Below are 13,448 nucleotides of genomic sequence, written 5' to 3'. Positions count from 1 at the left end.
CCTGAGTTTGAATCCTGACTTGAGGGCGTTGTTTCCTCTCTCCACCTTCGCTTCCTGTCTCAATAGTGTCCTATCTAAAAAAGACCAAAAATAAAACAAAGAATTTCTATACAATTCATTTTCTTTTCAGCTTAGTCTCTTTATTAATCAGGGCTCGCCACAGCGGAATGAACCACCACCTTATCCAGCAAATGTTCTATGCAGCGGATGCTCTTCCAGCTGCAACCTATCACACACACTACGGACAATTTAGCTTACCCAATTCACTTATACCGCATGTCTTTGGACTTGTGGGGTAAACCAAAGCACCGAGAGGAAACCCACGCCAGCACGGGGAGAACATTCAAACTCCACACAGAAATGCTAACTGACTCAAACCAGCAACCTTCTTGCTGTGTGGCGATCGTGCTACCCACTGCACCACCATGATGCCTACTATGTAATATGAAATCTATTTATTAAGTAGTAAATTATTTAGTTTTTTCTTCTTCCTCCTCCCCTCACTTTTCTCTGTATTTTTTAGTTCTCTTAAACATGTAATAATAACATGATGTTACACTTTTTTGTTTAAAAGAAAAAGTATACTAATGTAAAAGTTTTCATTTGTACTGAATACTGATATATACAGTTGAAGTCAGAATTATTAGCCCCCCTGTTTATTTTTTTCCCCAATTTCGGTTTAGCAGAGAGAAGATTCTCTCAACACATTTCTAAACATACTAGTTTTAATAACTCATTTCTAATAACTGATTTATTTTATTTTTGCCATGATGACAGTAAATAATATTTGACTAGATATTTTTCAAAACACTTCTATACAGCTTAAAGTGACATTTAAAGGCATAACTAGGTTAATTAGGTAACTAGGAAGGTTAGGGTAATTGGCCTTGTATAACGATGGTTTGTTCTGTAGACCAGTGTTTCCCAACCCTGTTCCTGAAGGCACACCAACAGTCCACATTTTCAACCTCTCCCTAATCAAACACATCTGAATCATCTTATCATAACATCAGAAGAGACTCCAAAACCTAAAGTTAATGGGTCAGATAACGGAGACATCCAAAATATGCACTGTTGGTGTGCCTCCAGGAACAGGGTTGGGAAACACAGCTGTAGACAATCAAAAAATATATATCTCCAAGGGGCTAATAATTTTGACCTTAAATTGTTTTTTAAAAAATTAAAAACTGCTTTTATTCTAGCCAAAATAAAACAAATAAGACTTTCTCCAGAAGAAAAAAATATTATTAGACATACTGTGAAAATTTCCTTGCTCTGATGAACATCATTTGGGAAATATTTAAAAAAGAAAAAAATTCAAAAGGGGGGCTAATAACACCAATTTCAACTGTATATGTATGTATAATAAAGAGAACGTTTAAAAGAGAGAGCTTATGTAATAAAGAACCCCAAAAGACAAGTACAATATTACAAGATTTATTGTCGCACAATTTTCCTGAAAATTATCACCTTATTCAAACACAAATGTATATTTTACATCTTGCAATGACATTTGAAAATACTTAAAATAGTAAAAAAAAACTATTATTAAAAATATATTTCTAAACCAATACTGCAATCAGTCACAAACAATAATGCTGTAGAAAAATAAAGATCTGAGTTCTGTAACAATAATAATAATAATAAAAAAAAAACATCTATGACTATCATTCGCAGAAAACTGGCGCACATCTCAGTTACAGTTATTACTTGTAAACATATTTAAGTAAACATAATAAAAGCAACAATACGGACAACAGACATTAGCTACTTAGTGTTTTTGACAGCTTTTGCCGTGAAAACGGCTTTCTAAAGTGACTAGACTGCACTTCACCATTAGACAAGAGCATGGCCCTTTGAGTTAAATGGTCTTTTAAAGCACTCATATTTGACTTTAAGTGTTCATAATGTTTCAGTGTTTTATTCTTCTGCGGCGTTCCCTCTTGTTGTGACCTATTATAAAAGTTTTTCTTTTGTGGTATAAATGTGCTACTCCACAGGTTGTGAACTTTTTGTTTGGCAGAAAGCACGTCAGTATAGTCGTTGCATGAATCGGAGACCGTTAATGTGGCAGGCGCTGAAAAACGACGCTCTTTAGCATAGCTCTGCTCTTCTGTTTTAGACCCATACAAGTCAAATCTCACTTTCTTTGGGACGGTTGCTTTTGTTTTATTCACCGTCAGAATGCCATGAAGCTCAAACTCATTTCCAGACCTGTGGATTGGGCTTTTATTTGAATCTTCGGACACTTTCTCCATCCGTTTGTTTTCTGTATGAGTCAGTGAGTTTATGTCTTTTATTTCTGGCCGGCGTTTGTTGATCTTGTTGCACTCAACACTAGGGCGCTTTGTTGCAGGTACAGCTGGCAGATTTTTCTTTTGAGGACAGATCTTTTTAACCACAATATCTGGAGCGAAAAGCACACACTCATCAGGAACAGTGCTAGGACTAGCAGATTTGGGTTGTGTTTGGAAGAAACAGAAGGGGTTGAAGGTTGTTTGTTGCGCTTAGGAAATGTCATTTTTATCTTTAGTTTAGTTTTGTTCGACTCCCGTTTAGCTGATTTCGCAATTTTGGGGAATGTCTTAGTGACTCCTTTCACAATGCTGCCGAATTTTTGTGACACAAGTCCATGCTGTACTGTAGAAGCAGTATTCGACCCCTGGAGAGTCAAACAAGGCTCATTACTGTTTTGTTTGAGTTGTAATGTTTCCATGAAGTTACTTTTTTGAACCGTCATTTGTTCTTCTGCAATGCTTATCTTTGGTGAAGCATGCGTTGACTCCTGAGCATTGAAATAAGTAGATGGCAAACTATGTCTTTGTCCCAGCTCTGAATTGACCACATGGTCTCTTCCTGGTCCAGTCAGTCCTTTAAGGGCAATGCATTCCTCTGTTAAGGCAATAGCTGGCTTTTTGACTAGCTCAAGAAATAGTAGACTATGAGTGGGTATCAGTTCATTGTATTGCTCTTTTGAAGCAACAGTTGGTTTCTTGACTTCGGATTCAACAGATGGAGGTAAACGTTTTTGTTTCAGTTCAATGCACTGCTCAGTGAAACCCAAAGTTGACTTCTTTAATTCAGGTTCAGGAGATGGTGGACTTAGCTTTTGTTTTAGCTCAGCGCATTCCTCTAGTAAAGGAACTGTTGGTTTCTTGACTTGAGGTTGACGACAATTTTCTCCCAGTGATTTTACAATACTGTCTCTTTTTGGTATGATCAATGCTTCCTCTGCAATGCATGTCACAGGTGCATCAACATTTGGCTTCTTGCGTTTAAGATTGTCTTCACATTGATCATTCGATTTAGCAGGAGAGCCCAGAATATCAGGCTCATCTTCTAGCTCAAGCAATGGTGCCTGTTCCCAACACTGTAGGCATAACTGACCACCACCACCATGGTTTGACTTGATTGCATCCGTGGAATTTGAGCTCACAAATTTGGTGGAGCACAGAGAGCAAATCTTTGTTTCATAGTATTCATGGTTAGGCACATCAGAGCATGCAACAAGATTTGGGCAGTCAGATTTGGATTTGATTGCACATTCAGGTTCATCTTCCATCTGGTGGAAAATTGTATTAGCATCTTCAAATGACAGCACTGTGAGTTCCATTGACATGGGATCATCGCTTGAGTTTTCATCATTAGAAACATCCTCCACAATACATATGTCTGAGGAGTCGCTGAGAGTGTCCTTATCTGAATTCTCATCATCAGAGATGTCTTCTACCAGCCAGATGTCTGAGGCATTGGAAGGAACCTCCTTTTCTCCTGAATTCTCATCATCAGAGATGTCTTCCACCTGCCAGATATCTGAGGCATCAGGAAGAACCTTTGTTGTTCCACAATTTACGTTGTCAGAAATATCTTCTACAATCCAGGCATCTGAGGCATTAGGAGGAACTTCTTTATTTCCAGAATTTTCGTCTTCAGAAATATCCTCTACCAGCCATGTGTCTGTGGCTTTAAGAGAAACGTTCTTATTTCCAGAATCATCATCAGAAATATCTTCTACAATCCAGGTGTCTGTGGCATCAGGAGGATCTTTTTTATTCCCACAATTTTCATCTTCAGAAATATCCTCTACCATCAAGGTGTCTGATGTATTAAGAGGAACGTCCTTACTTCCAGAATTTTCATCTTCAGAAATATCTTCTACAATCCAGGTGTCTGATGTATTAAGAGGAACATCCGTATTTCCAGAATTTTCATCTTCAGAAATATCTTCTACCGGACAGGCTTCTGAGGAGCTATTAAGAGCCTCGGTTCTGCCTGGATTTTCGTTGTTAGAAATGTCTCGTACCTGACATGTATCCACTACAGTACAAAGAGTCTTTGTAGAAAAACATTCTTCAGAGCTTTTCACACCATCTGAAACATCGTCAGAAAGTGAATGTGACACTGACACATTATCACACATTTGCTTAGAGTGATTTTGTCTGAGTTCCTCGGTTTTATTGAGTGTAGGTTTCACTGTCAAGCTTTCTGCTAATGGTGAGAGAACGGAGTTACTTGTATTTAAAGTGTGGCTTTGATCACTGTCATTTTGCATCTGCATTTTACTCTGAGTTGTAACTACATATGAATGCCCATTGTTTTCTGAGGCTGTTGTCTCTTTGCTGTTTCCTGCCAAGGGTGTGGAAAGATCTGCTGGATTGCATGTGTTGAGCTTTACACTTTTCTTGCTGGTTGAAATTTCAGGCAAGTCTTTGAGGTAGTTCACACCTGTATCAGGTGAAGTTACATCAGTGTTTTCTGATGTTATATTATACACTGTTATCTCATCTGACAGTGGTTCTGAAAGTACCCCTTCAATATCAGCTGGCTGTCCATCAACGTTTAACCAAGACGACCTGAACCCTTCCGATGATGAATACATCCCACTCCCGAGAATGCTGCAATTAACTAGCTTTTTTAGATTTTCAGTTTCGACACTTTCAAATACCACAGACTCAACATCCCGCACAATTCCTTCAAATGACTGTGGTGACTCATTTATCAAAGATTCCAAAGGCTCCCAAATATTGTCCATGTTTCCATTCCAGTAGATTTTCAAGATCCTATCTAAAACAAACTCGGAGTGTTCTGGAAGTCGCTCTAAAAACTCTGTCCTCTCTAAAGTGTTCACTAAGTCCCTCAGTTTCCCCAGGTTGTACTCAACCACTGGCACACTGGACAAGTCAAATGAAGGCTTGCTTAAATCAAAGGTACCTTGTTGCACATCATTTTGACAATCGACTGTGCTTTCACTAGATGTATCCACTTCTGTACTGCTTTCTGTATCATTCTCAATGCTTTTGTCAACTTGTTGAGGTGTATGTGAAGGGGATTCAGATATAGGTTTATGTGCATCAGACTCGTCACCAAGTGACCACACAGAATCAATCTTTAATGGTGGACTATCTGTTTTTTTGGGGTTGGTATCTACAATCTGTGCATTGGTTAAGGGCTGCTGGGAAATAGGGGGAACAATGGCTATAGCCTTGTGACCTTGCTGAGCAGCTCTCTGTAGTGCAATCACAGCTTCTAGGCAGTCTGCAGGGTCTGTACTGTAATGAATGTTGTGTTGATTCATTATTTTAAGTCTGTTCTCATCAATAGTGGTCTGAAGGGTTCTAGGTACTTCTGATTGTATGCCTAAATCAGTTCTGTCTTTGGACAAACTTCTATCTTTATCCCAGTAGCCTCTCTGATCCACACCATGCTTCATTCTTTTATTAGGTGGTTGAAACGGTTCTACAGAGTTATGCTCAGTCCTATCAGTTGCACAAACCTCAGACTGCTGTGGACCAGTGTTTTGATGTGCAATTGATTGCTGCAAATTTGCCTCTTTATTGGAATCTGAACACAGTAATTTATATATGAGCGACTTAATTATTTTAGGGTGAACCGGAGGCTGGGCTTCATTTGCCTGTGTCGTTTGAGCGGTTTGCATAGCATTAGATGTCCCACAGTTTGTGCCCTGAGACTGATGGCCAACACTTTGATTACTCTGAGACTGGGTTGCAGATAAATCCGGTCCTGGATTGACCCTCAGCTCTGGCCGGAAAACAGGACTTTGGTTTAAGTTATTGGAGGGCAGTGAAATGCTGTTATTTGCTCCAGAAGGTTCAGTCGTGGGGTTGGAGGAGTTGTCAATGCTTGCTTTTTGGTTCTGGGTTTGAACGTTTTTGTAACTAGTAGATCTTTGTTGGTGTCCTTTTGTTGAATGCTTTTTTGTCTGCCATTTGTCTGACTGTTGTCTAGAGAACTGTTGCTGCTGCTGTTGTTGTTGTTGTTGTTGTTGTTGTTGTTGTTGTTGTTGTTGCTGCTGCTGATGATGAAAATAAGCAGGAGCCCTTCTGTAGGGTTGAAATGGTTGCGGATTGCTCATTGAACAAGAGTTGCCATTGTTGGAAACATGATTAGTCCAACCCCTGTTGTTACCCACAGAGCTGCCATTGTTCGACTGTGAAGTCCAATACATAGGAGTTTGACTAGAGTCTGTGTTTCTGTATGTCTGTGGACAGGAAGCGTTCGATTGTGTGTTGTATTGGTTATAGTACATATATGTGTTGGGTTTTTCAGATTGGCAATAGGGCTTTATATTGGAGCCTGTGAATTGCTGGATTTGGTTTGGGTGCCTTGCCTGATCAAATCCACGCGAGTTTGACTGAAAACCAGGAACAAAACGGTCACTACTGTCCGAGTAAGCGTTCCATTGATTTGTAGTCTCTTGTTGTCCATTGGAATATCTTGCCGGTGTTGCAAAATGTTGCGCCTGGGGTATTGGTTGGTTGAACTGTGCCTGGAACTCATTGGGTTGATTGAACAGTGCCTGGAATGCATTGGGTTGATCATTCCTGACAGCTTGGAACTTAGGTGGGAATTGTTGTGAATAAGGAGGTGGAGGTCGTTCTAGGTATCTTGCTGGTGTATGTTGGTTTGAATTCCACATGTATCCCTGCATGGTGAAAATCCCTCAGTGGCTGCTACCGTTGCTCTTTATGCATGAGAGTTCTAAATAAAGAAAAGGATGTTAATGAATGTAAATACAGAATGAGGTCATATAATAATTGATAAATCCAAGGAAAACACTTGATGAAGTTTTAAGCTTGACATTCAGAGGTATGCATTTGAAACTAACAAACTGTCATGCATAATATATATATATATACACATACATACACATTGATCCAGAAATATCCAGTAGAACAATGGCAAAAATGTTATGAATTATCATCAAGCAAAAATAAATATCTTGAATAATTACAATAAGTGTTTTTGCATGACCAATGAAGTATAAATGCTAAATGCATTTCATTGATAAAAAATACTAGTCAGCTCATTTAAATGTATAAGCTTAGAGCAAGTTAACTTAAAACCAAATAAAAAAAAATGGTGGGCGGCGTATATGAAATAGAAATAATTGTAGCCATAAGTAGTATGGTTTGAGAGTAGAACGCAGACTCAAGCCTGATGTTTCAATGAATTGCCTTGAATCATTTTGTAAAACTGAGTATGTATTAAGAATGTATTATATATAATGTGCCACAACGTTGCATTAAGCAGCGACAATGAGGCAAGGTCTTAACCATATACAGCATGAAATAGGTGGGCATGCAAATGCATTACTTTCATTCCCGTTTCTGCTAAATTTACATTTATTTAACAGACCCTTATATTCAAGGTGACTTACAAGTAAGGATAAAAGCACTTCAAATCCTTAATTACTTACAGTATATATGCCGTGTTCTTACTAGTTTTGATATATGGACTTAATTAAAGTTCTAAAGGTGAATTAATATGCATAGACAAACATAAGCGTGCAAAAGTGATACTTTTTTGGGTTATGGGTTCAGTATAACAAATAATTATATAAAAATTGAATAACATAATTCTGATCTGCACTTATAAAATATTAAATGATAATGCAATGTATTGATGTAATGCGTACGAGGTAAAACCTTTTACATGAGAATGCTTGCACTGTGGACAACTTAATGAATTAGTATTTGGGCTCTGCACGGTTTTCACTGCATCCTTCCATTGTAAACAATGCACTGTCAGGAGGCAAAAACATTCACAACATTTCCAACATGTACATCACGTGTCTAAGATAGTTTGAGTTGTGTATGAGAAAATAATTTGACAATTGGTCTTTGTCAGGTGACGTCACCCTCGTAAACACTGAATTGCATTATAGGACATAGCCGCCATTTGTGTTGTATCCGAGTTAACGTGAGTTGTTGTATGGGTTTAGCGTCTTTCGCAGAGTAAATACAGTGTTACGTTCTTGTTGTGTTAAGGGCTGTAAGTTAATAGCAAATCACGCGATCGAAAAGGTAAACAAATGATCACGACGACAGATATATTAAATTTCCCACTCAGAAGAAAGGATATTGACAGACTGTAGCGGTGCATCGGGTGCCCTGGCCTGCTGCATTGAGATGCAAAATATATATTTTGCTGGCATATCTCTGTTTATGCTCTCCACATTTTCACAAAGGTAAATGCGTAAGAATATTTAAGTAACTTTACAATTGTCATTGCTTGAGCTTCAAATACTTATTTTAATTCAGCGTAAAACTTTAGTTTTGGGGGTAGAACTGCATTTAACATCATCTCTACATCTGGGCCACACAGATACTACACAGACAGACGCCGCACACTCTGCAATACAAACTAGAAGGAGGAAATAAAACCAACACTGCAGTCAGCTGAAGATGTGGACAAACAACATGCAGAGAAGCAGACACGTGAGGTTGAAGATGGTGAGCGACACTGATGAGGAGACACACAACACTAAGGAGGTAGCCGAGATGAACTGAGTGTAAATGCTGTATGGACAGATATGTAGAAGTAAACCGCGTGTTTGAGGAGAACGGACAGCTGCTGTGTGAACTTGAAGAATACAGGATGTCTGATGGATTTTGTGACAAGAATGATGCTCAAGTGCCAAATGGTAAAAGAACACAATCTTAATAACAAGCACTGACCCATCAACATGATACTGCCTTGTGAAGGTGAAGATGTCACATTACAGCATAGGATTGTAACTGTCTGTTGTGCACAAACAAACCAATGTCCAACTGTAGTGTAGAAGAGCTGTAGTTGTCAATAAGAGTTAAAGCCCAGGTGTATAATACACTGTGTGCTTAATTGATAGTCTTTGCGAATTCCTTCACGTTTTTGTAGCTTTGTTTCTTTCACTGTGTGTATGAGTGTGTTTTGCTGATATTTCATCCTGTCTTATGTAAATAATATGATGCATTCCTCCAGAAATGAATTTTCCCTCAGTGCCTGAATAAAAATATGATTTGTAGAAATGTAAATAAATGGAGGATGACTTAAAATTTGTTCTTAACTCATTTATTGTTCTTCACAATAACAAAATTGGTACAAATTTAAAGTGACTTACTATTTACTTGCCATCGAGTGGTTCTAAACCTTTTGAGGTTATTTTTTCTCTTTATACTAATAATGATATGACGATGGCTAAAACCACTGACTCCATAGTAGGAAAACCAGCAAATACAATGGAAGTCAGTGGTTACAGGTTTTCAGCTTTTATCATAATATCTGTATTCGTGTTCAACATGTTTTAACATTTGGGTGTATTCATTTTATTGAATGTTTTTTGTTGTTCTCTGTGCACTCAGTGTAAATAAAATTATAATAGTATTTAAATGTTTTGTTCTATTGCTTTCATTACATTTATTGTTCATATTTGTAAAATACTTTGGATACAAACATGTCTAATAGTTAATGGTTTAATGGTGTTTAAACTAAAACAATGTATATTAAGACATTGATGATATACAGTATGACATGTCAGCAATGGGTAGGCGGCAGCGCGCTCCGTTGGTCTGCATTAATTTAAACGGATCTATATCCTGAATATAAGACAGTTTATCAAAATGACGATCCCTGGCATCTTAGTTTAGTTTATTGTGGTCCCGTGTACTGTCGATCTTCTTGTACCTCTCCAGCTTGACCTTTTTTGGCATGTATCTCTCTTGCGTTATTACGTGTCTCTCAAGTTGTCTCGGGAGAAGATACCTCAAAAATGGCGCAGGTGTGACGTCACACAAACAAACGCACGTGACTGACAAAGACCGATAAACCCTGTATTTTGGCAATAATTCTGTTTTCACATCTAGTTTTATATAGCTATTGTTTAGAATGGGCGTTTCCAACAAATGCGATTATCGTGTATTCTATTGGCTGGGTTAAGGGCTACCTAAATACAATGCGTTCCGTCATTCATTTGTTTGCAGTTTCCTTAGGAGAAATACAATAATATAGTAATTTAACATGTACGATGTACAGTTCGCAGGCTACTCTTTCCATTCACTGTTGAAATCAAATAGCGGGTCCTCCCCAAACAATTCAGCGCGTGAATGGACTATCCGAATCATTCAAACTGAATCGCGTTCATCAGGTTGATCAAAGGAACCGACTCAAAGTAGTGATTCCTTTCTGACTCGTTTGTCTATAAACTATAAACAATCGATTAAAAGCCAATGAAAACATGAGATGGCTGCAGAAATGCATGAACGTTTCTCGTGACCCGATACATTTAATGCATCTTCTTATGCGACTCGATATCTTGTAAACAGTGGAGATAAGGCTATGTTATCTCAAGTAGCATTCCCCCCACTATTTACTTTTAGAGATCTAATGAAGTACTAGAAGCACATAAAAAGCTTCATATATACACGACATGTTATACTAGTTCCAAGTGCAATGTGTGCGTAAGCTTGTGCAAAACGCTCAACGATTATAAATGTTTGCAGTGCATCAAAAACAACATGCAGATGGTTTAAAAAGACGGATAGAAACATATGAGACATTTAAAAATGTTGTTTAAAATTTGCAAAGCGATTTAAACAGTTGCCTATTGATTTAATGATATTGACAAATTCACAAAAGTACCGTTAGCCAAATATTAACACAAGTACTTACAATTTACAGTGCATCTCCGACCGCTATGGGTCTCCAAACTATCCCGTTCAAAACACAGATTTAATCCATTCAAGAATCCAGGATAAATTCCCTTTATCTCCATGCAAAACATCCATACGAGTTGTCTTTGCAGAGCGGAGTCCCCTTCTTTTCATTCTCCTTCGGTCAGTCTGAGGCTCCAACACAAACACATGTGCTGATATACCAGCCAGTGACAAGAAAAGGGGGCTGTCTTGACCCCGCCCATCACTTAGCGCCTTCTAATGCAAAACTACTGTATGCAAATGTCCTCGCGAGTGCTTGCTTTCATATTGCTTCCCATTGTAATAGCTTCTGAAAGAGCAGCAATTATGAGAAAACAGGCACAGTGGAAAATAAACATTGTTTGCATAAATACTAATCTTTTTTTTTACAACATTCACAGATGTCTAAGGGAGTTTTGGGAATCCCTCTAGTGTATAAAAATGTTTATATTTTCTTAAATTTCATATTGACTGTGACTCAATACATATTCCAATATTAATGTTACTAATTAAGCAGAATTTTATGGGCATGAGCGAGACGTCTACCAAAACTGTTGTATTGTTCATCTGCATTATCATTTATTTAGAATCAGCAACTTCATTTAGTTTTAAGGTTGCTATATGTGCTGTACTTGACACATGCCTTTCAGCACATAGATACTTTTGGTACAGTGTAAAAAGAGGGATGCTTATCTTCTGCTTGACACTTATGATCTGGAAGAGATCTCAGAAACCTGCATAAACTTAGCAAGACTCAGATTATCAAACTATTATTGGGTTTTTATGCACTTTTATATGCATGATTTGTTTGATCTGAAATGGTTATTAACTGCTTTATTTGCTCGCCTGAATTATTTGACTGCATTTGGTGTCTTAAATTATGCGTTATAATTACTTCTTATGATTAATGATTATTAAAATTCATTCATTTTCTTTTCGGCTTAGTCCCTTTATTAATCCGGGGTCGCCACAGCGGAATGAACCACCAACTTATCCAGCACATTTTTACACAGCGGATGTCCTTCCAGCTGGAACCCATCTCTGGGAAACATCCACACACACTCATTCACACACTACAGATAATTTAGCTTACCCAATTCACTGCATGTCTTTGGACTGTGGGGGAAACCGGAGCACCCGGAGGAAACCCACACGAACGCAGGAAGAACATGTAAACTCCACACAGAAACACCAACTGACCCAGCCGAGGCTCGAACCAGCGACCTTCTTGCTGTGAGGCGACAGCACTACCTACTGCGCCACTGCATCGCCTATTAAAATCATAGAAATGTCTCTTTTATCATCCACTCACTCGTCTCACTTGTATTCAAGTTCACATCATCCTACACACAATTATTCCTTATTTTTAAGCACGCAGTATTCAGATTATTATTATTTTTAAGTCATGTGTTTAGTAGAAGTTACTTATCTTGTTATGGTGAAAAACATTATTAAAGACTATACAGAGATCTTCTAGATGCAGGCATTCAAGGCTCTGACTATGCATTTACATCTTGCACCATTGTTCACACACTCAGTTTTGGTACACATGCAGGTTTAAACCACACTGAACTGAACTGAACTGAACTTGAAACTGGACTGACACACTTTCAATTTACTACAACTTCTATGTTCAGCTGCTTTGACAATCTTTTTGTGTAATGTATTGTATATCTTTTCATGATTTTGTTGAATTTAGTGCATTTTTGTTGAATAAATACACTATTATCTTAAAAAAATAACATCTGAACAGCTAATATTTTATATATTTCCATGATTTAGTTCAACTGAATGCATCTCTGTTGAATAAATACATTATGCTCTCTAAAAAATAACATCTGAACAGCTAGTATTTTATATCTTTCCATGATTTAGTTCAACTGAATGCATCTCTGTTGAATAAATACATTATGCTCTCTAAAAATAACATCTGAACAGCTAGTATTTTATCTTTCCAGGATTTTGTTGAATTTAGTGCATCTTTGTTGAATAAATACACTATTATCTTAAAAAAATAACATCTGAACAGCTAATATTTTATATATTTCCATGATTTAGTTCAACTGAATGCATCTCTGTTGAATAAATACATTATGCTCTCTAAAAAATAACATCTGAACAGCTAGTATTTTATATCTTTCCATGATTTAGTTCAACTGAATGCATCTCTGTTGAATAAATACATTATGCTCTCTAAAAATAACATCTGAACAGCTAGTATTTTATCTTTCCAGGATTTTGTTGAATTTAGTGCATCTTTGTTGAATAAATACACTATTATCTTAAAAAAATAACATCTGAACAGCTAATATTTTATATATTTCCATGATTTAGTTCAACTGAATGCATCTCTGTTCAATAAATACATTATTCTCTCTAAAAAATAACATCTGAACAGCTAGTATTTTATATCTTTCCAGGATTTTGTTGAATTTAGTGCATCTTTGATGAATAAATACACTATTATCTTAAAAAAAT

General features: G+C 37.3%; 1 protein-coding gene across 1 annotated transcript; it reads right to left on the bottom strand.

The window, feature by feature from the left end:
* Positions 1-1,437: 1,437 nt before the first annotated feature.
* LOC130223238 (uncharacterized) lies at positions 1,438-11,116 on the bottom strand. Its single transcript, XM_056456001.1, has 2 exons — positions 10,948-11,116; positions 1,438-6,999 (listed from the first exon to the last, which is right to left on the bottom strand). The coding sequence occupies exon 2, from the start codon at positions 6,947-6,949 to the stop codon at positions 2,297-2,299; it is 4,653 nt and encodes a 1,550-aa protein (XP_056311976.1). The 5' UTR covers positions 6,950-6,999; positions 10,948-11,116; the 3' UTR covers positions 1,438-2,296.
* Between the last annotated feature and the right edge of the window lie 2,332 nt (positions 11,117-13,448).

This window comes from Danio aesculapii, chromosome 4 (assembly GCF_903798145.1).
Source record: "Danio aesculapii chromosome 4, fDanAes4.1, whole genome shotgun sequence".
Classification (NCBI taxonomy): domain Eukaryota; kingdom Metazoa; phylum Chordata; class Actinopteri; order Cypriniformes; family Danionidae; genus Danio; species Danio aesculapii.
Note: the sequence above shows the minus strand (reverse complement) of the source record. Positions and strands in the feature narration are given on the sequence as shown.